General features: G+C 39.1%; 1 protein-coding gene across 1 annotated transcript in view; it reads left to right on the top strand.

Moving 5' to 3' along the window:
* rngtt (RNA guanylyltransferase and 5'-phosphatase) overlaps positions 1-23,716 on the top strand; it is a 135,663-nt gene extending 111,947 nt beyond the window's left edge. Inside the window, exons 14-16 of the mRNA XM_061746417.1 lie at positions 3,313-3,379; positions 20,201-20,324; positions 23,047-23,716. Of these exons, the coding sequence (XP_061602401.1) occupies positions 3,313-3,379; positions 20,201-20,324; positions 23,047-23,213 (358 nt within the window). The 3' untranslated portion in view covers positions 23,214-23,716. The remainder of the gene's footprint in view (positions 1-3,312; positions 3,380-20,200; positions 20,325-23,046) is intronic.
* Positions 23,717-26,708: the final 2,992 nt, after the last annotated feature.

Raw genomic sequence — 26,708 nt, 5'->3', positions numbered from 1 at the left:
ACTCCTCACAAATAAAACTATTGATTATTGATTCAATTATCTGTCAATGCTCTAAAACATGACATGCATGTAATGATTACTCTGTACCATAGTCACGGTAAGGCAGGTGGATAATACACTGTGGCATTTTGCTCCAGTTCCAAGTAATTTTAACGATCAGGTTGTAATTATTTTCGCTTGTACAGATTCCCTAACCACGTGAAATGCAGGGGATAAAGGTCTGATTTAAACTCTTCACGGTCTCTGTTGACATTTAACTGCACTTGGAATTGCTTTAACAAAAATTCCTGTCCTGTATTTTTTATCCTAATACACCATCTTGTTTACATTAATATATCTTGTTTCTTCTGTGCTTTCTTGTTTTACGATTATTTATCTCAATGTAACTCAAAGGAAAATTGATGTTGCAGGTTTTTTGATGAAAGTAAGACTCACAGTCACAAATGACCCCCCTCAAGGTTTAAATTCTGAGAGGAACGTCAGCTTAATGCTTGATTGATAAAAGCGTTTGTTCCCATGCAGTTCACAGATTTATACACTTGTCCGTTTCCTCCTCTGTTCCATTTCCGCTGGGAGTTAACTTACGGATGTTTTACAGAAGCTGCCACCCTCTGGGTTGTTTATTTCCTTTTTTTTTTTTTTTTTTTTTAAGTCCTGCAGGTCCCTGAAAGTCTGACGCATTGGTACCAGTGATTGCAACGGACTGGACTTGGCACTGGACAGTATACATCAAAAGCATGGCTATTTGGCTCCCTTAATGTCTAGTGCTGCTTCCTTCCTCCTCCTGCTAGCTGTCATTACACAGGAGGGGGTGTGAGTGGCTGGGAAGATGGTGTCCAATTTCAGCACCAATTGAGATCCCTGAATATACTGCAGACTGCATAGCCACATGTGTTTAGTCGGTTTAGCTCTGCAGTCCCCCTTATTTCCATGCCTAAAATGGTGAACTAATATGAAATCAGTGCCAGCGATTTGTATTTTTAGGCAGGGTATACTTAGCAGTAGACAAAGTGCCTTTTTTCACTGAGGGGTAAGTGAACAATCTGTTGGTGATCTATGAAACACACTTCCGTCTTGAAACATTTGGACTATGATACATTTTTTTTTTTAAACACATGCAAGGGAGTTATATGACTCAATGGACAAAATAACTTCAATATTTCACTGAGGAAAATGACATTGCCAGATGGGGTTTAGAAATTAAAGGTCTTTTAATATAAGCAGTTATGAACGAGTGATATTCTTGACATTTGGAAGAGTCTGGGATGCAAAACAACTAAAGACATCTCTTTACTCCAACTATGTTCATTTGTTAGTTTTGTTTGTGGGTGTAGTTTCACTTCCAGCAGGTGTAGTGCAGCTCAGCGTCAGGTGATTAACTCAGGCATCCAAGCATATATTACACTTCTTAAACACTGCGTTATTTTCAATCTGTACTGTGTACAATTCTGAAACCATCCAAACGCTTCTGTTCTCTGACACATCATCAATAAACACTAGTTGCCTGATGCCAGTGGAAGTGATGTGTGCCCATGCCATCACCCAGCCTCTGAGAGTTTAATAGAGGATGCTTTGTTTTGGCTCATAAGCCATTACAGGCTTTATCTATACTCTGTCATTCTTGAGCAGATTGAACTTGGCTTTATCTGTCCAAAAAATAGTGTTCCAGAAGTACTCTGGCTTTAAAATAATTTGATTGTAGAGTTTTCCTCACTTGGCTGGATTTTGTATAAAGGTTTTTTCTTTTACCCTGGATGAGTTCCTGTAGTTATCTGCGTCTCTTGTTGCCCATGGATATCCACGCATTTCTCCTTTGCCAGATTTAGAATAATCTCCAAACCTTCCTTTTAATAAAGGAATACGCCACAGCTGTCCATGAAACAGCTTTTCATTCACTCTCAAAGGTCCTTAAACTAAAGAATGTAGACCTCATACTCATATGATATATTTTAGTTAACAGTAACTCATTTTGTTTCAGTGCACCCATAGTTTGTTGATAAAGTCTACAAACATGCCTAGAGTTTCCTCTCTAGGTTGAGACACGTCAAGCTGTGTGAGGAGACAGAAGGGCTCAGAGAGGTGTAATCACACGTCTCTGTTGTTCTGTTACTAGCCGGCAAATGGAAGTGGAGTAGGGATTGCTTTACGCTGTTGTTGGCACTAGGGCTGCAGCTATCGAATATTTTAGTAATCGAGTATTCTACTGAAAATTCCATCGATTAATCGAGTAATCGGATAAAACATATTTTTGTTTAGTTAAAGAGCAATTATAAATATACATAAGATGTTAGATGTTAATTGAGATTACTAAGACTAAATTATATAATACAGTAGGTTCATGGCTGTGCATTTAAAAACCCTGAACTTACAGTACACCAATTGACCAAATTCACTGCCTTCACTCAAAAAACTAAGGATCTTACCAAGAAATATTCTTATTTCTAACCTAAAAATGCCATTACACCTGATAACACACATCACTTAAAAGGTTAGGTGTTTTTCCCACGTGTTTCAATTGTTTTCAGTGTTCAGTGTTTTCAGTGTTCAAAATAAAATGATGAGACCTGCTGTATTGGAGCACATTAGGCACCAGCGCTACTTGATGTTTTATCCATCAATGACTACAGAGCTAAAACTGAAAACTACCCAATTAGTTTTATTACGTTTTTATTTTTCACCCTCATCACTCTCCAGCTCTGTGTTTTTACAGATTAAATGCGTTAGCCACGCATCGACAGTATTCATAATTAATAGAAACCTAGCCCTCCACAGGGCTGACGTTATGTTAGCAAGGTACCGTAACATTAATCTCATTAATTAGCGCTACGTTAACTTAATTGTACCTTGTCTCGGATGACGGTCCTCCGCTCTCGGAGTAAACAGGGTGTTGGGTGGAGATGCTGCAGCATTGAGGATGATGTACTGTTGTATCAAGCGCTGTCTTACAGTGAAGACATGCAACAGTGTTCGCCTTGGTGTCCAGCTTGAAATGCTCCCACACTTTCGACATTTTCTGCCTTTTCTTGTAGTTAAAACCAAACATATCCGCCGCCTCTTTCTTCTTCCTTTACGTGCGTGGCCTCAGCACGTTGTGCCGCATTAAACGTAGTCCGGGCGAAATACCCTGCTTTGAGCTGGCAAAATTAAACGATTCCTCGAGGCAGAGAAAATTCCTCCATCATTTTTTGTAATCGAATTACTCGAATTATTCGAGGAATCGTTTCAGCCCTAGTTGGCACTCTCGTACTCTGGTGTTAAAATCCTGCGCTCACAGTGCTGCTGTTGTTAAACAGGATCTTTTTGTCTTTGCAGGCTGCTACCACAGACTGTTGGATTGCTCTACGTCGGCAGCTATGACAGGCCCTTTGCAAAGATGCGGGTAAGGAAAATAAATGTGTTGTGTTTTCGGTTGTTTTTTGGTGGTTGTTCTTTTATTCAGCCACATGCCAACAAGCCAATGTTACCTGTGCTTCTACATCTTCCTCTGCTGCAGTGAGAACAGTTTGATGAATTGAATTGCCATCCAATTTCCTCTCTACATTTCCCACCGGATTAGTTTGTTGTGCTAAATTAAAATCAAATAATTGTAATGATAAATACTCTATGGTACATGGTAGATTGCTGAGGTTGCCTCAAATCATCCATTTATTCTGGTCATGTCAACAAGCATGCTGAGAATTCTGACTTGTGGCCTGCCTTGATGCATTTGAACTCTTATTTTTTGCTTTGTGTTTTTGTTTCAATAAAGTTTTAATACATTCAGAGTAATTTACATCCCTGCAATGACTGATTTTCTACCATTTAATTTTCCATTTAATTAATACAGTTCTTTTTTAGTGGGTTTTAATACAGTTCATTTTTAGTGGGTTTTATTCCAACCAGCTATGTTTTTCTCAAGTTGAAAGCCACTCTTTGAATTCTCCCAGCATGCTAGGAGAATTCAAAGAGTTTCAGTACCCCACTGTTTCTTCTTTATGTTGTTATTCATTAATGAGCTGCTGTTTCACACTGGGAAATTTTATTGTGCATTTAACAATTCAAAATTGTTTTGCCGTGTTATTCCAATAAACTTATTTAGGTTAAACTGTAGCACTAAGACTGCCCATTATACTGCATAATCATTAAAATTATGCCTATTTTGTCTGGTTGGGATGTATTAACATTTGAACCTCTAAGAAATTGTTGAACAAATTGTGAAACATTCCGAAACTGTGGCATCTCTTGGCTGTTGGTTAAATAAAATGGTATTTGACTTTACCTCTGGCTCCAAGAAATTGTTAGGTAGTTTGTTAATTGGACTATTACATTGGCGGCATGTTGTCATTAATCCCCGCAGCAGCCTCCAGCACTGAATCCATCACTGACACATGAAGTAACTTTCAGAAACTGCAGTTCCTCTAATAGTCTTTTGAGGCTGCAGCCAAAACTAGATCATACGGCATAGATCAATGCCTACCTTTACATGAGAAATGAACGTGTTTACAACCGGGTACAAAGAACTCTTGTGGTCTCCTTCGCTGATTTCCTTATTCACAGCAGCCGTGTATGAGCTACACATTTGTATAGATCCTTTGTTGGTACCCCTTCCATTAAAGAAAGAATAAGCCCACAAAGTTCACTGAAATTACTTGAAACTGACAAAAGTAATACAAAAAATAATAATTATTTACTGAAAATTGAATAATGAAAATTGTACATTACTCTCTAATTGTGGTTCAACAGAATCATTTAAAGAAACTGACGCAACTTAATATTTTGTTGCAAAGTAATTTCTGTAAATCTCCATGAGACTTCTGCACCTGACGGGTATTTTGACCCACTCATAATCAAACTCCTCTAGGTGTCTCGGGTTTGAAGGGTTTCTTCTCCAGACTGCATGCTTTCAGCTCTTCCCACAGATATTCAGTAACATTTAGTTCAGGACTCATAGTATGCTAATTCAGAATAATCCAATGTTTAGTTCTCAGTCATTCTGGTGTGTTTTTTGAAGGACCCATGACTTTCAAATGAAGCCACGCATTCTGACACTGGGCAGCACATTTTGTAGTCTTAAGATGTCATTGTACCTGACCTGCACAGTTTCAAGACATCCTGTACCAGATGTTGGAAAGTATCTCCAGAACATAACCGAGCTTCCTCCATGTTTTACAGTAGCTTCAGTCTTATTGTGTTTGAGTGCCTTGAGTGAACATAGAGCTGATCTGACTTGCCAAACAGCTCCAGTTTTGTCTCATCTGTCCAAAGTACATTCTCCCAAAAGCCCTTTGGCTTGGCAATATATATTTTGACAAAATGCCCCATCTCTTCCTTTTGATTTGTTCTCAAAAAAAAGAGTTTTCCTCTGTCGTCCACTTAGGCTCAAACAGTGAAAGATGGTGCAATCGGTCACTGGTGTATCTTGACCTTGGAGTTAATCTTGAATCTCTTTGGTTACCATTCATGTTATCTGTCTCCTCATTTGTCATCAGTTTTCCTCTTGTTATAATTTTCTTTCTGTTCTCTTCAGTCAACTCTCTCCTTTGTTTTCTCTGGTCCATATTAAGTGTGGTCAACACCATGATACCAAATAGCAGAGTGATGGCTTTTCTGTTGTTAAAATTATTTCACTTTGCCAGGGGTACCCCAATTATTTCTCAAGGTCAGTTTTATTAGGTTTTTTTATGTTTTATTTATCACTTTGTTGAACCACCATTCAAAAGCAATGTCTGATTATAATATTAAATTTTCAGTAAATTAATGTATTACTTTCATGAGTTTATTTCAGTCACCAATGTGCATTTTTCTTTCTTTTTAGAGGGTACCCAACAATTTTGTCCACGAGTTCAACTTACCTGTTTAGACTAAGTTATGCATGGTTGATATTACAGCTCCTCTTAGTGACAGGTGAGTGGCTTGGCTACTATCTAATTCTACTGGACTAATAAGCCCTGTTTCCACTGAGCGGTCCGGTACGGTTTAGACTGGTCCAGTCAATTCAGGTGAGCATTTCCACTGCAAGTCAGACCGCCACGGCCCATGCGGGGTGTAGACCAAATGCACAGTGTAGTGCGACGACAACAAAAGCGAAGCTGCCATAGAGACACTACCAACAGAAACAATGGAGGTATTCCAGCAGCTCGATTTTGCTATGCTTGGTTCTTGGTAATTCTTATGTACAATCCATGCCACATTGTTTGAGAGAAGAGAAGAGAAGAAGAGAAGAGAAGGCAGCGAAGAAGGTTTACAAATGCTTACGCTGTTTTCGCGTTTATTTTTGTTGTAGGTAGTGATGTTTTCTGTCCACCATATCAATGGATTGTACAAAAAACAGCGGCCCAAAAAGGGACCATACCGGACCGCTCAGTGGAAACGGGGCTTTACTGTCCTCAGTTTGTCAGACAGATGTATCCCTTGTACATTTTTTCTGGTTCCAGAAATTCAATTTGCACCATCACTAGCTTTCCTCAGGTTTAGTGAAGTTTATTTTATTTTACCTGGCTTGATACATAATACAAGGAGACGTGTGGCTGATCCATCTCATCTAAACGGGCACTCTTGTTTCAGATCATTTCAGGACCATTCCAAGTGGAAGTCCAGGGGATGGTCCTGAAATGATGACCGAAGATTTTACCAGTTTTTTTACAGTCTTTGGATCAGGAAGTGATCTGTGTGGACCAACCACAGCTAAAGGCTGAGTTATGGTTCTGCGTCAAATCGACGCCGTGCACACGCCGTCGCTGTGACGCCGTCGTGAACCCTTCGGACTTCTCCGTCACTCCATTTCGCCGCGGTGCAGTACCCCCAGCGACCACGAGGTTGCGATGAGGTCGCGATCTTTTCCTGAATGGTTTATCCGACTTTTCCGGTCACAGTGAATGAAAGAGATAAGGATAACTATTGTGCAAAAAACCAAAACATAAAATCACACATACACAAAGAAAAGAGCGCTGAAAGTTCACGACTGCTTCAAACCGGAAACTGGAAATGCGTTGCTTCCAAGCGAACCAATCACAGTGTCTGCGTTTGGTCTGCGTCACCTCGACGCGTAGTTACAATTTTTGGGAGGTACGCATCAGTGACGGCGTGTGGTACGCGTCGGCGCGTACCCTACGGCGTAGGCACGGCGTCGTTTTGACGCAGAACCATAACTCAGTCTTAAATTACCAACATGTTAAGCAACAATTCACTTGGCAGTTGTATAATAGATCCAAACTTTTGCAGTAATACTCCTTTGTATTGTACTTTTAGTTTTTACATGCTAGCACTTATAGGTTCAATTTTTACTGATGTTCATATGATAATTTTTTGTGAGAATGGGTTCCAATGTTGTGTTTGATCAACTTATCAGTGTATAGTTTTATACATCTGGACCAGTTACAAAATAGTTGCTGTGTGTTGTTTCCACCAATCAGTTAAAGTTGGTTCACCATAATGAAGATAACCATAACATAATAACCATCATCTCATCTGTATTTGGGTCCAACCAGAGTTCACGTGTCTGGAGTAGAGACGCAGAGGTAGAGTAGAGTAGAGGAGCAATGTGATTTTACATTTGTTCTATTGCAGTTTCTATAATACCCTTGTGCTATATGGAAATGTACCATTTGACCTAAATTACTTCTGGTATGTGCAGGCTTTCCAACAGTCATGGTTCAGAAGTGCATTCAATGAGTCGCTGTGTTCCCGCGGGTACTATCATTGTTGTAGCAGATTGGTGTGTAACAGCTCTGGACTCGGTAACTGAACATGGTGGGTTGTCTATTTGAAGTTCTGTTCAAGCTGAGATGGAACAAAAACTCCAGCCCTGGGGTCATTTCCTAGCAGTGTTTATGTTGCTATTTGTGTTGTAAAATGCGCTTTGCAGTCAGTCCAAGTGTTAATATGGTTAAAGGGGAAAAAAAGTGTAATTATATGTCAGCAAAAAACAAGATGTCATGTGATTTTTGGTCAGAACGCTGTTCCTGAGAAATCTTACACCTCTGCACAGTAAGTGTGGGAATTTGTTGTCTGCAATGCACCATCACACAAAAAGTTTTCATCATCATTGCCTCGCTCATGGGAATTTTTGTAATTTCATAATACTCATTTGATGGAATTTGAGGCACATCCAGTTGGCACTTATCGAAATGCACTTGGCTGCCGGTGGAGGAAATTAAACCAACCTTTTCTGTAATTTGAAAAATGTCATATTCTTCATGAAAACTTTTTTTATTGGCTCAGTTCTTCCAATTCGGCTACTTATTGTTGTATTTTCTGTTGGTTTCTAAAGGGGATGAGTTCTAGAGGAGCTTTAATTGTGATTTATAGGTTCTACCTTTGAAATTGAGCACAGCACTGGAAACCTTGTGTCTTGCTGCACTTCTTTCAAATCTAAATGAATGTCAATAGCCAAATGACTGACAATGATGTTTGACAATTTGTACTGTTTTTATTTATTTTATTTTTTTTTTAATGGCAGATACATTCTGCTTTCTTTTGCTTAACTACCTGGATTTATATATTTTAAGGCTTTTTGACATTGTAATTATTTTTTTTGTTAATTGTGGATATACCCAGCAGAGGTATTTACAGTGATGTCAGCCTCTAGTTTCAGAAAATAGTTCCAGCATCCTCAGTTTCTTGAGATGACGAAAACATGTAAAAGGTAGGACGGTTTACTCAAGTGGTCCACATGTGTATGTTGGACTTGTCATTTGACTGTGTTCCTCAGGTTGTCCTGTTGGGGGGACGCTAGGATCTTGGGATACTGGGTCCGTTGCTACGGGCTGTTCAGTCCTCATACAAGCGGAGCAAGAGTTTTGTCTGCATTGATGGTAGTGACTCAAATTTGTTCCAGGTGGAAGTTGGACTCTGACAGGGCTGCCATTTATCACCAACTTCCAGGTGCAGCCGAGGGATAGAGGGTGTCCGGTTTAGCAGTGTCAGGATTTCAGCTCTCACTGGAGCAGTTCACAGCTGAGTGTGAAGGGATAGGGATGAGAATCAGCATCTCCAAATCTGATACCATGGCTCTCATTTGGAAAATGGTGTAATGCCCTCTGTCGGGAGTGAGGTGCTGCCTAAAGTGGAGGAGTTAAATTATTTGGGTAAGAAAGAGTTGGGCCAAAAGGCAATTGCCTATTTATCAGTCAGTTCATGTTCCTACCCCTCAACTTATTGTGGACAGTAACTGAAAATGATAAGGCTGCACATACAAGTGACTGAAATGAGTGCAGACTCCAGCTCCACATTGAGAGGAGCCAATCGTGGTGGTTCAAGCATCTGGTTAGGATGCATCCTGGACACTTCCCTAAGGAGATGTTTCTATCTTATGATTTTCTTGATGTAGGATCTTTTTATAACATTGAACAAAAGCTACATAAGGTGGATTCCATACAGTAGCCTTTACATTGCCCTCAAGTTGAAATGTGCTTTGGTTAAAATATCACTCCATGGGAGTGGCTTATAGGCCAGTTAATGTCAGCAGTGTTTTGTCAGTCAGGATGGACTTGAATTTGGGCAAGTGCTGTTACCATAACTGACAGTCTCAAAATTATAACTCAAGCAACTGTCACCTCTTTACAGCATTACTGACTCCAACAAAGCACATTTTTACGATGCCCTATCAAGAACATCAACAGGGACTTCAGAAAATGGTCTTGTCAACATTATCTGTACACCTTTTATTTTTCAACGTCTGGCTCTGATAGAAACATGAAATCAGAGCTATTGGACAGCCTAAACCTTTGGTTTTTATTGTTAAATACGGCCTTTCCTCAAACCTTTATCGAAATAGAGTTAAAAGCCGTCACACTTCTTGGAAATAATGGTGTTATAAACACACTTGGGTGCCATCAGGCTTGAAAGGGAGAAGTGCACAAACGATGCCTCCAATCTGACAGGAGTATAAACTTATATTGGATGTGGTCTTCATGGATTACATCCTCAACACATCAATAGTTGACTTAGGTTTACGTCTGTACATAAGCTTCTCAGAATTTAAGATCCATTTTCAATCCTCTTGCAGACTAGAACTTCTAGACAGGTTGAATTTGTTCACGTTTGAAAGAATTAATGGCTATTGATTCTTCATTCGGGTGTAGTCCCAGCACTTACTGAAGTTGGCTCCTTGTGCAGAGCAGTATGTGACTTGCACATACAGCTCATTAATCATAATTAATCTGAATGGCACCTGGCACTGGTGACTGGGATGAGAGCAGCTGTCCGTCAAAAACTGGCAGCTTTGACAAAGCTGCGATGGCTTAGCAGTATTCACCTCACCTCGGAACTCTGAAATGCCTCCAACTATTGTTTCTGTTTGCATGACAATTTCATCTTGCACTTCTACACGTCTGAATGGGTTTAATAAGGACGCCCACTTCTCTATAAATCAATGGAAAGACTTGATGGACTTTTCTTGCTTCATATTTGTGTTGCCCACAGGTTTTGTCTGTTACCTTAGATGTGGGATTAAATCCATGAACAATGCTGGAATAATTGAAAGTGTCGCCCACAGAAAACACTTGATCTTTCTGTGCTGCAAAACTGCCTGACCATTTAGATGTTCAAAAAGTAAAACACGCCACTGTGGGTTGGGCAGTTGTTTTTGACGTGATTCTTGACGATATGTTGTTCACTTGCTCTTCCTTCTTTTTTTTTTTTTTTTTTTTTTTTGTCAATTTGAGGGAATTGGATTATGATTAGTTTTTAACATTTTCACCTTTTAGAAGCCCTGAATCTGACATTGTATATTATAAAGAATTATCTTACTTTTTTCTACCCTAGTTTATAAGAACCATATTTATCTGTGCTTGTTGAATTGTAGGTAATACAACGGATTTCAGACAAATACTTGGGTTTAAGCATCCACTCTGCTTGCTGAGTATTGTGATTGAATTTTATATATTTCAGATGCTGATGTTATTGCTCACAGACAGCTGCTGAAGCTGCCTGGCCGCATATATTGAAGATTGAACATTTGTTTTTCTTCTTTTCATCAGTGATGTTATTCCTTATGAGGGTTTGTTCATATTGGTTCTTTTGCATCCTATATCATTTTTCCATTTCATATATTTGTATATATATTTTTTTGTTTCATTTAGTGTTTTGTTATTAGAACGGACCTGTCTGCTGCAGCGTCTAATACCTGGGGATCTGCTTCGATTAAACTCAGAATGAAATAGAGGAAAGGCAGGTGAAAAGAGCAAAACAAAACACCTATTTGTGGAAATCACAAACTGAGTATTTATTCATCTGTATATTTTATCTTTCCAATGCAATAGACTGCAGTAATGAGCGCTAATCCCCATGAATTTCTAATATTTGAGAGAGGCAGCTTTACCGTATTGCCTTCAAACTTGTAAAAACTCAAATGTCGACAAGTTGAGTTGCGTCAAGTTGGTTTTTGTCTCAGTTTCTGCATTTAATAAAATAGACAACATGTTATATTGGTAAGAGAATTTCCTATTAAGATGCTCAGCTATGCCCAGCTTTTAGTTCTAACAAGTCTCTTCCAGGAAGTCCAATTTAGTTCTGTGAGTTAGTTTCACCATTGTTGATGTGTGACTTAATGTTTTAAGGGATGAGCAGTTGTCACAGCAGACCAACAGGGTGGGAGTCCAAAGTTCCTTTGGATTGTTTTTGACTATAGTAGGGATTGGTGACCGTAAGAGCTGGACCAGTCTTTCTGAAAATAATCAAGTAATAATTAAAATGTAATTAAAACTAATGTTAAATTAATCAATAAGAGAAGTATGATTATGCATCAGCCTAACATCCATGAATAAGCCTTATCTTCCTAAGACCACAATAAAAATACCCCTTATTATAGACCACAGAGTGAAATTACTCTTCACCAGTCCAAGTGCAAATAACCAATACTGACACTCACTTGCTTCCACTTGTTTCTATTCACTCACGCGATAAGTCCATAAATCCATCCGTTCCTGCAGGAACCCTTGTAATCTCTGACAATAATTGAAAAGCTCCTCTTTCCAATGTTACTCGCATCATTACTTGCCTCACATATCATAAAAAAAATTAAAGTTGTGCAATGGATTTCTGAAATAAACGTCCACGCATTTCTTTGAGTTGTTTTACTGTGTAGTGTAACTATGTTATAAAAATAGTTTGTCTTTATCAGTGAGTTGGGATTAGATATCCTTGGTGTCTAGGACAGGAATGCAGAGATGGTGGTAGAGTTTGGAAAAGGAATGGAGATGGCTGCAGTGAATTATTTCTTCCAGAAGAGGCATGAAGAAGAAAGAAATGATTTCAAATATGCTGTTTTTTTATTGAACATTGGCCCCATTGGGCTTTAAGTGCAAACTTTGCTCTTATTTAACCAAAAATGAATGAATAAAGTGCAAAACTCTGTAAAATAAGTTGAAAAAAAGTTTTAAAAAAATATAATAAAATATAAAGTTTTATCTCTGAAAAAAAAATCAGCAAATCAGCACTTGCAAACATACAGTAAGTTATATTTCCAATTAAATAAAACAAGACATTTTCTAATTAAACTAAACTGGGTCTTTGCATGCTAAATAATAATGCAACCCATGAAGGAGGTAGAGGTGTGTAATGTCAGTCATTACATTTGCTGTTCACATTTGCAAGTTTTTTGCAAGGAACATGAGCCGGTCTACCGCATCTGGCTTGAGGGATGCCCGGTGGCATGTTACAACGCCCCCTCCTACACTAAAGAGCCTCTCCGATGGGGCACTTGTCGCAGGTATTGAGAGGTATTTCCATCTATCATTAATATGGTATCAATAATTAATATGTGTGCAGACAACGTTAAAAAAAAAAGTGAAAAATCGATTTTACGAGTTTCACGTTTTAACATCGTTCTAATTACATAATCGCGATTACGATTTAAAATCGATTAATCGAACAGCCCTAGTGTGTAGTTGTTGAAACAGGCTCTGGGTGGCCAAGATGTGCTTCCAGATGACTGGACAAGTGCAGCTAATGTGATCAGGGAGACAAACACGAGAGTAGTTGGTGTGTCATCTGGGAGGAAGGTAGAAAACAGACTTGGTGGTGGAATGAGAAAGTCAAGAACTGTATACAGAGACAGAAGTGAGCCAAGAATAAGTGAGACTGAAGGAATGTAAGAGAGTAGATGGGAGTACTGGGAAATGCAACGTAAGATGAAAGGTAGACGTGGCAAAGGGCGTTTGCTAGGCTCTGCTTGTATTCTAGGTTGGACAGCAAAGAGGGAGAAACTGATCTGTACAGGTTGGTGAAGCAGAGAGACAATGATGGGAAAGATGTGCAGCAGGTTAGGGTGGTGAAGGATAAAGAGGGAAATATATTGACAGGAGCAGAAGTGTGAGATGGTAAGTGTACTCTGAAGAGTTGAGGAATGAGGAAAATAAGAGAATGAAGAGTAGTAGAGGTAACCGTTGTGGACCACGAAGTACTAAAGATTAGTAAAGGGGAAGTTAGGAAGGCTTTGAAAAGGGTGGAAAGAGAGTGGAAAGTCCGTTTGTCCTGATAATAGAGCTTTGGAGTTGCAGTATTTGCTTTGAGAATATTGATGGAGAAGCACAGAGGGAGCTTCGTTGTGTTTTTGTAGATCTAGAAAAAGCTTATGACAGGTTAGGGATGTTAAAAATTAATCGATTTTCGATTAATTTCCATTATGAAATTACCCGATTAAAATTAACGATTACAATTAATCTATTTATTTATTTATTTTTTTCGTTTAATTTCACCAGCTGGTATTACGCCCGGACCACATTTAATGCGACACAACTCGCTGCGCCGTGCACATAAAGTAAGAAAGAGACGGCGGATATGTTTGGTTTTAGTAACATGCTCAGGCAATGAGTCTGCAATGGCCCAGACGGGAGACACATGTAGCTCAGTGCTTAACTTTATTTTTAATCCACTCTATATTCTTCTGGTTGTTCTCCGATATGCTCCCGCTCCCCTAAAGCCTGAATTATGGTTCCGCCTTAAATCGACGCAGAGCCGCCGCCGTAGCCTACGGCGGCGGCTCTGCGTTGTTGTAACGCGGAACCATAAATCAGCCTTCACCCGTTACATACATAGGTTTCTCTAAACATCTGTCCCCGCTACAGTTTTAACTAAAAGAAAATGTGCTCCAATACAGCAGGTCTCATAATTTTATTTTGAACACTGCCAAAACTCTAACTTAAAACGTAACTAGAACTTAAAATGTGCTTGACACAAATGACACTATTATGGCTGCTGCTACTACTAATAGCCTTGAAGGGCACTTTATATTATTCTTCCTATTCTTTGTGGTACAAAAATGTCTTTTTGTTACTTTTGTATCAAATAAATATTTGATTAAGGAATACATTAAAATGTCCTTTGTATTTTATATAAGCAAAAAAAATTATGTTTGTATCTCAGATGGGGGAAAAACGCCGCTTATCAACTAATCGATGATCGATCGATAAGGTTATCAACAATCAATTAATGAAATAATCGATAATTTGCATCCCTAGACAGGGTACAGAGAGAAGAACTGTGGTACTGTATGAAGAAGTCTGGAGTGGTAGAGAAGTATGTTAGAATTGTGAGAGCTGCAAAGAAGGTGGTGAGGTGCACCGTAGGAGTTCAACGTGGAGGTCGGCCATGAGCCCCTTCTTGTCTGTCTGATGGACAGACTAATAGATACACAGGATCTATTAGATAGATACATAGTTACACAGGAATCTCCATGGTCCATGGCTTGCAGATGATTTTGTATTCTTTATTGAGAGCAGGGAGCACGTGGAGGAAATCTGGAGAAGTGAAGATTTGCACTGGAAGAGGGAGGAAGGTTAGCCACTGGAAGACAGTACATTTGTGTGAATTAGAGACACAAGTGGAACAGTGAGGTTACAGGGAGAAAAGATGAATAAAATAGAGGATTTTAAGGGCTTAGGGACAACAGTCCAGAGCAATGGTGAGTGTGGAAAAGAGGTCAAGAATCTCGTGCAAGCAGATTGCAATGGAGTTATGTGTCACGAAATATATCAGTAAGAATGAAAGGAAAGATGTTCAAGACGGTGGTGAAACCAGCAATGTTGTACGGAGGAAGGGACAGGAGTCAAGGCTAGAGGTAGCAGAAATGAAAACTGACAAGGATGGATAGGATCAGGAACGAGTTCATCAGAGGGACATGATCGATGTTTTGGAGATAAAGTCAGAGGCCAAACTGAGATGGTTCGGACGTGTACAGGGGAGGGATAGTGAGTTTATTGGGAAAAAGATGCTTAGGCAGGGAACTGCCAGGCAGGACGCCTAGAGGAGGACCAACGAGGAGATTTATAGATTTAGTGAAGGAGGATATGAGGTCTGTTGGTGTGGGAGAAGAGGATGCAGAGGATAGGGGTAGATGGAGACGGATGACTTGCCGTGGCGACCCCTGAAGGAAGCAGCTGAAAAGAAAAAAAATGAGTTTGGCATTGGAAATGTTACCATCATAAGTATTAGGATCAAGCGGAAAAAAGATTTAAGAGGAAACTTGAACTCTATTTAAGACAGTAATTTCATCTGTTTGGTGGATACGATTTGTTTTAGATGACGGGTTTGTCTATTATGTATTGTATGTATTGTTTTGGCTTTTATGTTTAGATTTTTGTTTTGTGTGCTTTTTAGTTGTGATTGTACTGTATGTGTTGCAGACCCCAGGAAGACTAGCTGGCTGCTATGGCACCAGCTAATGGGGATCCTTAATAAATAAATACATAAAAGCCAACCCATCAGCTAAATAATTGTACTTCCTTGCATTGAACACCAGGGATCTGCCCTGTATTTGATGGAGATTGACATTGGGCAAGTAGAAACGAGAGTGTAGCACCGTTGGTCTGTTAAAATATACTATGGTGTAAAATACCATGTCGGTTAGAACTAGAGTATTTATGTGGTGAAACCAAGCAAATTCAGATGAAAACCAAATCTTGCACGGTCAGGAGTTAATGTTTGATACTGTTCAATGTGTTCATTGACAAGCCTGACTTCAAGTTGTCAAGTATTTCTAGAAAATCTGCTATTCATTTGTGAAGTGAGACAAAAGCGTAGGAACTAGTGTGAGTTTTTCTCTTTTTTTGTCATAGTCCTTTGTAGTATTCAAATCTTTGCCCCTGCTCTACAATAGTACGACGCAAGGTGGTTAAGAGTTTGGATGTCCCTGATAACTGGTGGCACACGTGTGCCGCGTAATGAGGCAGATTTGGAAGGATTAAGCACCAAGTGGTGATGGGAAATGGCAGCCAACATATCTCCCCTCACCAGCAGGCAGAGATCCAGCCCGTAGCTGCGCGTCCCGCCTGCCTGTGCAGCCCTTCACAGTTTTCTGGCACGCCGCTGTGTGGAGCTTTAGGAAAGCTTAGAAATTCTGTCACCGCTTTAGATCATCTACCCGTTCTTCTCCACACGAAGAAATGTTTGTCTCATCTGTTTTTTGTCTGCAAAGTGAGATAAAATTCTCAAAATGTTAACAATAATTAAATTCTGAGATGACGATTTGAGAAGGCCTGAATGCCATTTCAGCGGCTTCCCTCTCTGATCTGCTTTATTTCGCGGCGCTTCTGTCTTACTTCCTCACACACTCCTTTGCTTCCTGTGTGATTTCGGCCCACACTGTGAGCCCAGATGCCCAACACTCCAGGATCACATAAGCTCTTACTTTGTAGTGTCTTGCCAAATGTTGGTGTTTTCCTGGCAGCCGTTGCGGTCACACATGTTCCCTCCAAACCCCTGAAGGTCAGAGTCTTAACAGTTTGTTTGATTTTTTTTGTTTGTTTTTTTAAGCCAATGTCAGTTTTAATGGAGAAGTCGCTGACATGCACTTTATCTTAACTTTCTTGTGTCACTGTGTTGCCTATTATAAAATCCCAATTTGGTTGCACTTTCTTTCACCTTCTGCCCTGGAGCCTGGGGATTTGCATTTTCCAAGTCTCAAGAATCTTCTCAGTGAGACACAGTCCCTTGACAAATAAACAACAGATGCTCAAATGTCTTCTTTGACTCATACTTGATCTTCAGTATCGTGTACCATTTTCATACACTTGAGCTTTGTTAGTGTGCTGCTCTGATTTTTGTTCTCAAAGCAGAGTGTGATGTAATAAGTCAATGATCCCGTTCAGCCCAGTAGGTGGAGAAGGAACTGTTGCACTTCTTTGTAGAGAGATGGATCAAAGTGATACAGGCGCTCACACTGTGTCGGTGTTGTTTGGTGCTCATGTTTTAGTAAAAATCCTTTAGAAGTACCGCAGTGGTGGAGACTCGATTCACATGATTTAATAGAATGAATGTGCTGACATCTTCTCTGATTGTCTCGCTGTCATTCTTCAGACACAGTCAGGTCATTTTCCCCTGAACAGAAACCACAGCCATGTGTGGGCATTCATGTTAATACGTCCTATGCATTTGTTTAATCTGAAATTCACTTTCATGTCAGCTTTATGAAGCAAATAGCTTAGAGCAACAGAGTGGAAAAGTACTGCAGTGTAAGTTATTTAACTCAAGCTGAAGCATTCAAAGTTGGTCTGAACATCTTTTCAACATCCTGTGATTGTAGAAGAACACTGACTTATTAGTGTGCATCAATACAAGCAGTATCTTTACAATCATCTTAGAGGGAAGTTTGGTTAAATAGAAAACAAAAATGTATCATGACTGGAGACTAGGGATGGGCGGTATGGACAAAAAAATGTATCACGATAATTTCTGGCATTTAACCCAATAGCGATTAAAAAAAAATACCAATACAAAAAGTGTCATCAACGGGAATATTTCTTTCTCTCTTTCTTTCTTTCAGGCTCATTTCTTTCTTTCTTTCTTTCTTTCTGGCTCATTTCTTTCTTTCTTTCTGGCTCATTTCTTTCTTTCATTTCTTTCTTTCTTTCAGGCTCATTTCTTTCTTTCTTTCTTTCAGGCTCATTTCTTTCTTTCTTTCTTTCTTTCTTTCAGGCTCATTTCTTTCTTTCTTTCTTTCGGGCTTCTTTCTTTCTTTCTTTCTGGCTCATTTCTTTCTTTCTTTCTTTCAGGCTCATTTCTTTCTTTCTTTCTTTCAGGCTCATTTCTTTCTTTCTTTCTTTCTTTCAGACTCATTTCTTTCTTTCTTTCTTTCAGGCTCATTTCTTTCTTTCTTTCTTTCTTTCAGGCTCATTTCTTTCTTTCTTTCTTTCAGGCTCATTTCTTTCTTTCTTTCTTTCAGGCTCATTTCTTTCTTTCTTTCTTTCTTTCAGACTCATTTCTTTCTTTCTTTCTTTCAGGCTCATTTCTTTCTTTCTTTCTTTCTTTCTTTCTTTCAGGCTCATTTCTTTCTTTCAGGCTTCTTTCTTTCTTTCTGGCTCATTTCTTTCTTTCTTTCTTTCAGGCTCATTTCTTTCTTTCTTTCTTTCTTTCAGGCTCATTTCTTTCTTTCTTTCTTTCAGGCTCATTTCTTTCTTTCTTTCTTTCTTTCAGACTCATTTCTTTCTTTCTTTCTTTCAGGCTCATTTCTTTCTTTCTTTCTTTCTTTCAGGCTCATTTCTTTCTTTCTTTCTTTCTTTCTTTCAGGCTCATTTCTTTCTTTCAGGCTTCTTTCTTTCTTTCTTTCTGGCTCATTTCTTTCTTTCTTTCTTTCAGGCTCATTTCTTTCTTTCTTTCTTTCTTTCAGGCTCATTTCTTTCTTTCTTTCTTTCAGGCTCATTTCTTTCTTTCAGGCTTCTTTCTTTCTTTCTTTCTGGCTCATTTCTTTCTTTCTTTCTTTCAGGCTCATTTCTTTCTTTCTTTCTTTCTTTCAGGCTCATTTCTTTCTTTCTTTCTTTCAGGCTCATTTCTTTCTTTCTTTCTTTCTTTCAGGCTCATTTCTTTCTTTCTTTCTTTCAGGCTTCTTTCTTTCTTTCTTTCTTTCTTTCTTTCAGGCTTCTTTCTTTCTTTCAGGCTTCTTTCTTTCTTTCTGGCTCATTTCTTTCTTTCTTTCTTTCAGGCTCATTTCTTTCTTTCTTTCTTTCAGACTCATTTCTTTTTTCTTTCTTTCTTTCAGACTCATTTCTTTCTTTCTTTCAGGCTCATTTCTTTTTTCTTTCTTTCTTTCAGGCTCATTTCTTTCTTCTTTCTTTCTTTCTTTCTTTCTTTCAGGCTCATTTCTTTTTTCTTTCTTTCTTTCAGGCTCATTTCTTTCTTTCTTTCTTTCTTTCTTTCTTTCTTTCTTTCTTTCAGGCTCATTTCCTCAATTTATCGTTTTTACCGTGAGATGACAAATTCTTACCGTGAGGAATTTTTTTGACGGTTTATCGTGAATGGTAAAATATCGCCCATTCCTACTGGAGACCAAATCTAATTAAAGAAAATCAACACACAGCAAAGTAAGAGTGTTCAAACATTCACGGTGTGACGAGAACTAAGGGGATTAGGACTGAATAGCTGTGCAGCCTTGTCTCTGGAGCCACAGAGAAAGGTCGTGTGCTCGGATAAGTCCTGATGGCTAACTTTGTCATATAGATTTTTTTCCTTCCCTAATGGAACAGACTCAGAATGTGAAAGAGTGGTTCAGATAGCGTGACCCATCGTTTTCACACATGGATCAGTCACCGCAGAGCCCGGATCTCAACACCACTGCAGACCTTTGGGATGTGCCGGAGAAGACTGTACTCAGCAGTCAGACCACTTTAGAGGAGGTTTAAGTGAACTCACCGTAAAGGTTTAAATGCAACCACACAATTTAAGGGCAGCTGCTTTGACCACTTAGCTGCTCACCTCAGCTGACTTTTCCCATCTATCCAATACGTTGTCTGCTGTTATTCATACTGTATGTATGTGTATATAGTGGCTGACTTCAGCACTGATGTCGTCCTTCAGGTTTGCTGTACTTTAATTTTGTTGTTTTTGCTGTTATTTGCAAAAATGCTGCATATCTCATGGTTTCAGTTTCTATAATGTATGAATATAGCATGTTTCTCTCTGTTTTGCGCCAATGGTTTTTGAATTAATTGTTTGGACTAAAGTCTTGTCAAACAGTTTTTTGTTTTTTTTTTATTGGTAACTATAGATACTTTAGTATCTACATTGATTTTTATGACATTGAGGGGAAAAAATTGATGTTCACATGATGGAGGTTTCATACAGCGTTTGACATCAGTTACTCTTATTTCAGAACCATTATAAATCAGTCCCACTATATGGAACAGAATATCCTGCTGGTTTTTTGCATTTTCAAGGGTAATAACACTCACTGAGGAAAACAAAATGATTTTAATTTGCTAACTTGCATCTCTCATCTCTGTATGCACAGGCGACCAAAGAGCTGAAACAATACGACAACAAGATCATCGAGTGCACCTTTGCCAATGACAGTTGGGTGTTCATGAGGCAGCGGGTGGATAAGAGCTTCCCCAACTCCTACGAGACAGCCATGGGTGAGACTTTGTTCTTCCCTCTCAAGTACTTATTTATTAATGCTGAACTGTCTCCTCTATCTGGGTCTCTATCAGAGTGAAAAACGATCAGTCAACCTGCGATTAATGGCTTATTTTATCTGTGTTTCACATCATCCTCTGTTCTGTTGTTAGATTTCTTCATTATGAGATACTGTGTGTGTGCGGAGGGGCTTGCATTCTGCCGTGTAAGATTGCACGTCTGGCTTCGTACTCCGTTCCCAGGACAACTTGGTTTCATCGTGTCTTTTCTTTAAGTGAACAAGCTGACATTTTGCTGCAAACATTTTTTTCTTTTCTCTTCTTTAAATATTCCTCGTTCATGAACAGGAATCCATAATATATTTTAGGCTGGGAAACTAGAAAATTAAATAATTGTTATTGCTGTGATATTTGAAGTTCAGCTGATAATTACATTTGTTAATGTGGCACAGGCTGCAGGGCACAGACGGTGCTCAGAATTCATTTTAATAAAAAGAAAAGTCCTGGTGGTATTGCCTCTGGTTTTCTGGTTCTCTGCTGAGACTGCAGAGTGGAGCTGGAGCTTTGTGTCTGGCCTTAAAACAACGCTGACTCCACTGAACCTGCCCTGCTCTTCTTCAGCAGCCACGTTTTACACAAACGTACATCAAATCGTTAATGTAAAGGTCACTTTCATACAGTCCAGACGGCACTTAAAGTTTCATACAACTTAAACTTAGACCAGCAAGGTCATCTCTTTAAACAACAAATCTCATCAACGCAGCAGCAGAAGACACATGAGAGGATGAACGAGTGAACAGACCCATCAGACTCCTAAAGTCAAGAGCTTAGATCCGTCAGATCTATTTCTCCAGAAATCCCGGCGTGATCATAGACTGCATATAAAACAGATGCAGCTACTGTGACATCACTAATACACACTACCGTTTTGAGGCACTGACCTGGTAATATAGTTGTCTTTTCCGTGACTATTTGACATAAAGAATGGATTTGCACCACAAACATTGTTTCCACACGTTACGTAGCCAATTTGTCTCGCAGGTGACTTAAGTGAAGACAAAAATCCATAATCCAGCCCAAAAGCAGTTTTTCCTTACGGTTCAATCAAGCTAAATTTCACCCTTTGTTCCAAGAAAAAGTTTTATCTGCTGAATTTGGGAAACCGTTGTTTTATTTCTTGTAAGAACTGCTGTTTGTTTATACCCATTAGAGGAACCGAATGTTGAAAAACTAAAAGAGGGTGCTGGAGAATGAATGCAGAAATAATCTAGCACACCAGTAACCTTTGTAAGTGTATGATTTAAATGTAAATGTTGACGTCACTGCACAAGGCACACAGGTAGGAAATAAAGCGATAAAAACAGTCTACACAATCAAGAGAAAATGTATACAAACATTGCATTGATTGAAGAAGATACAAAAACAACAACATAGTGCATTATTGAGCTGTAGTTTGTGGCCTGACGGTTTTGCAGCCTTGAAAGTTAGATTGCAGAAGTGCTTTTCTATTTGTGTTCCCTTCAAATTCAGACGGATAGTAGTGAATGTCTCCCAGAGCTCCTAATACTTTTCCCCTTTTGGAGACTGCGAATAATAATGATGGGTGTGCTGTTGGTATTGTGAAGAGAGAACTATTTCTAGCACCCGCATCTCAAACGTAAAAAAATCCAAATTAGTTTTTAATTCCTGATGTGAGGCAACTCAAAGTTGGAACACTTCTCAAGCCTGATAGTTTGACAGGAGTTGCATCTACAATCAGCCTGAGCATCCTAATCTCTTAGTCTTTTGTCGTTTCATCTAATACGAGCCTGGTCCTGCTCAAGGTTTCTTCCCTCCTAAAGGGGAGTTTTTCCTTGCTACTGTTTGGCTTAAGGCTTTTCTCCCACTAGGGGAGTTTTTACCTGCCATTGTTTATGTAATAATTGCTGGGGGGTTTATGTTCTGGGTCTCTGGAAAACGTCTAGAGACAACTTTTGTTGTATTAGATCAGGGGTCGGCAACCCAAAATGTTGAAAGAGCCGTATTGGACCAAAAACACAAAAAACAAATATGTCTGGAGCCGCAAAAAATGAAAAGTCTTGTATCAGAATTAGAATGAAGGCAACACATGCTGCATGTTTCTATATTAGTTATAACTGGGGGAAGACTTTTTTTTTTTATTATGCATTTCGAGAAAAAAGTCGAAATGTTGAGAAAAAAGTAAAGTTTTCGAGAAAAAAGTCGAAATGTCGGGATTAATAATGAAGTACAATTTCGAGAAAGAAGTCGAAATGTTGAGAAAAAAGTTGAAATGTCGAGAAAAAAGTCGAAATGTCGAGGAAATAGTCAAAATTTCGTGAAAATTGTCGAGAAAAAAGTCAAAATTTCGAGAAAAAAGTTGAAATGTCGAGATTAAAAAGGAAAGGAATATGGAAGAAAAAAGGAAAAAAAAAAGAAGAAAGGAGAAGAAAAAGAAAAAAAGAAGAAAAAAGGAAAAAAAAGGTCAAACATTTTTGAAAAAGGTCCAGGAGCCAATAGAGCGGCGCTAAAGAGCCGCATGCGGCTCTAGAGCTGCGGGTTGCCGACCCTTGTATTAGACGCTATACAAATAAAATTGAATTGAATATGGTCAGGTTGGTCTTTTCGTCTAAAAGAAACATGAACTTAGTGTTGCTGGAAAAGCCTGTCATCATCTGTGTAGTAATGTCCTTCCTCTGGCGTGTGTTTGTTTTTCTCCTCCCAGCTGTGTGTAAAAGCATCAAGGAACCCGTCACGAAGGAAATCCTTTTGGAGTACGTGGACCGCTGCGCTCAGGCTGTCCAAGCCCAGAACCGGAAACGCCCATCTGACCCGGACTCTCAGCTAATGCCCCCTCCCCCTCCAAAAAGACCCAACCGGGCCATCCCCTAGCCCACAGCTGGGCCCTCCGGACCCCACAGTCACAGTGTACATCCACATCACCAGCCACAACCCCCCAGGAAAAAACAACAGAAAACATTTCAAGGCTTTCTTCCTGCATTTGCTTCATCAGCCTGTACATGTAAGGACTTGAGAATGACTGCCTCAATGTGACTTGTTTAAACTGTAGACTTCTTTGTAGCTTTAATTGCTTGTGTTCTTATTAAAATCCTAAACATGATGCTTAGGTTCTTTTTTTTAATTGTTTTTCTATTTATATATTTTTTTAAGTCTCAGCTAAATGGTGATTATCATCAGGGGCATTGTTAAAGCTACAAATAACACCTGCCAGATCTTGTTTACGCTTTTGGTGACAAGTTCCTTAGTTTGATTTTAAAAGGGGAGTAAACATCATTAAACCTCATCTGCTGTCTTCTTTTTAGTTTGTGATCATCAAAGATCTCGTTGAAATTGACGCAAAACTGTGTCGGTGTGAGGTTTGGATTCATTAAAAGAAAGAAAAAACAACGGTTTTCATGCAAGTCATCAGTCTGTAACGTTCAGTGAGCAAATGTTTTCCAGTCTTCTCCCACTGATGGGGATGGATCTCAGTGGTCTGCCTCGGCCCATCTGTGTGCACTTTCTGTTTTAAAGGTCATGCTAGTGGGGGCCCACAGCGGGACTATACAGTCCTTACAAACAAAGGGAAGATGTAAAAACAGTGAAATCAAGGCACAGGTGGGTGACTGATGAATGGAAAGGTTAAAGAACTACGCTGGATCACTTATCTAGACTGAAAATTAGGTTTTGCATTTTAATTAGTCGTCCCCCAAGTTTGGTCGTTGTTTGGTTAAAAGCCTTAGACCCGTGGTCAATTACTGCTGTGCCTTTATAAACCTTTCAGATGTACTAAAAAGATGTCATCCAAAGATCCCCACATGGGAGCTTCAAAGCAGACTTGGAGCCAGAGGCATAAACACCATTTCCAATCTGTACATCTGTGTCGCTCCCCTCATCTCCACACAAATCTGTGAAAATGATGTGCAGAAGTTGGTGCCGCCTCTTTTAATCCGGTTTCTTTCACCGTTAAGCATAGCAAAAATCATTTTAAGGATCTTAGTATTTAAAAAAAAAACATCCTCAGTCGAGCAACGACATATATAAGCTTTTTCACCTAGAATGTTAGGGGGGAAAGCTGCAGCCAGGTGCCACTAATTAGCAGGTCTTTTTGCCATTTTTCTGGTCTGAAGCATTCAAGTGTGTTTAAACATGGTGCCAACAGGGGAAGATATAAGCAGTAGATTTAGAGAAGTAATAGGTTTCAACATTCTGCAGTGAAAAAGATTATTCAGACGGACAGTTTCTTCCCCCAGCCCGGGCATCCCGGCTAGTTTACACGAGACACTTTAAGATAGTACAATACAAAAGAAAAAGCTACATCTTGGGTGTTGCAGGACTAGTTGAAAGTGTTAAAGCAAGCGGCCCATGTACTGAGACTACAGTCCTGCAGCGGTCCAGGGTTCAAGTCCCAGCCTGCAGCCCCTTGCTGCATGTCCAACCCATTCTCTCTCTCTCTACCCCCTTCCTGTCTACACCTTGAATAGAGGCCACTAGAGCCACAATATCTTAAAAAAAAAAAAAAAAGAAACTGTTAAACTCCACACCAGCACATTTAGAAAAGACTGACCAAGTCTGGTTTGTTTGGTCTCTGTCCAAAAAGAAGGAAGAAGCAAGCTTCGTTATAATTGCATCTAGACCAGAGGTCGGCAACCCACGGCTCTAGAGCCGCATGCGGCTCTTTAGCGCCGCCCTGGTGGCTCCTGGAGCTTTTTCAAAAATGTTTGACCTTTTTTTCCTTTTTTTCTTTTTTTTTCTTTTTTTTCCTTTTTTTCTTCTTTTTTTCTTTTTTTCCTTTTTTTCTTTTTTCTTCTCTTTTTCCGTTTTTCCAATTTTTTGCTTCCTTTTTCCTTTCCTTTTTAATCTCGACATTTCGACTTTTTTCTCGAAATTTTGACTTTTTTCTCAAGATTGTACTTCAACATTAATCTTGACATTTCGACTTTTTTCTCGAAATATCAACTTTTTGCTCGACATTTCGACTTTTTTCTCGACATTATGACTTTTTTCTCAACATTTCAACTTTTTTCTTGAAATTTTGACTTTTTTCTCGACATTTCGACTTTTTTCTCGAGATTGTACTTCAACGTTAATCTCGACATTTCGACTGTTTTCTCGACATTTTGACTTTTTCCATGAGATTTTGACTATTTCCTCAACATTTCGACTTTTTTCTCAACATTTTGACTTTTTTCTCAAAGTGCATAATGAAAAAAACATCTTCCCCCAGTTATAACTAATATAGAAACATGCAGCATGTGTTTCCTTCATTCTAAGGCTGATACAAGACTTTTAATTTTTTGCGGCTCCAGACATATTTGTTTTTTGTGTTTTCGGTCCAATATGGCTCTTTCAAAATTTTGGGTTGCCGACCGCTGATCTAGACAAACCACAAGACTTGGAGTGTTGTCCTTTTTAAAAATTCAACCGAAATCAAGTTTACATCCATCGTTGTGTTTGGCAGCAGAAACAACCCCTATATAGGTCATAGAGGTCATGTTGTTACTGCACCTGCTGGTCTCCTTTACTCTGTGTTTTGAGACTTGGACGCTTTTCCACTTTGCAGGTGGGGTTTTCAGGGGTGTTGAGTTTTCAGGGGTCCTCGATCACGGCTAAAAAGAGACATGGAAATTGGAGTCAGACGTGTAGAGACCTTTTTCCTTTTCTGCTTCTACATTAGTCACTAAATTGTTAAATTAATAACTGTAAGCATTTGACTCCTAGACTACTTTCAGGTTTTATGAGCGTTGTCGTGATGGTTAGTTAATGGTTATGAATATTTATCCATGCCTTTTATTTCTGCCATTATTCCAGTGCCTTCAGCTGTTATTTTCACTTAAAAGCTACAAATGATGTCGGCGACTGGAGAAAATTAACTTTGAAGCCTATCTGTATCTCAGCAGGAAGCGCTTGCAAATTGTTGCAACAAACACACCTCTTAGCAATGTTAGATCATACGAGGTACGTTCAGATGTATTTTTAACCATCCACACCACCCACATTCACAACATCTTAACTTCATGCAAATCAATGGATGGGTCATGTTTTAAACAGCTGTTACCTGTAGATTGATCTACACAATTATAATCATTAGGCAAAAACCACAACTGCAAAAATATGACGCACCATGAATAAGAACATGTTTATGATTGTGTAGCTCGCCAGATAATGGTGTCAGCATGTGATAATGAGCTGATTTCCACTCTTGTTACTACTCGCACTTAAGATAAAACAAAACATCTAACTGCTGCCAAGCGCTACGATGGAAAGGTAACTTGTCAGTTAACACATCACACACCATTGACTGTGATTAGGAATGGGTGATATTTTACCGTTCACGATATACCGTCAAAAGAATTCCTCACGATAAGAATTTGTCATGTCGCGGTA

This window comes from Cololabis saira, chromosome 18, assembly GCF_033807715.1.
Source record: "Cololabis saira isolate AMF1-May2022 chromosome 18, fColSai1.1, whole genome shotgun sequence".
Taxonomy (NCBI): Eukaryota; Metazoa; Chordata; class Actinopteri; order Beloniformes; family Belonidae; genus Cololabis; species Cololabis saira.
The sequence above is the reverse complement of the archived record's forward strand: the minus strand, read 5'-3'. Positions and strand labels throughout refer to the sequence as shown.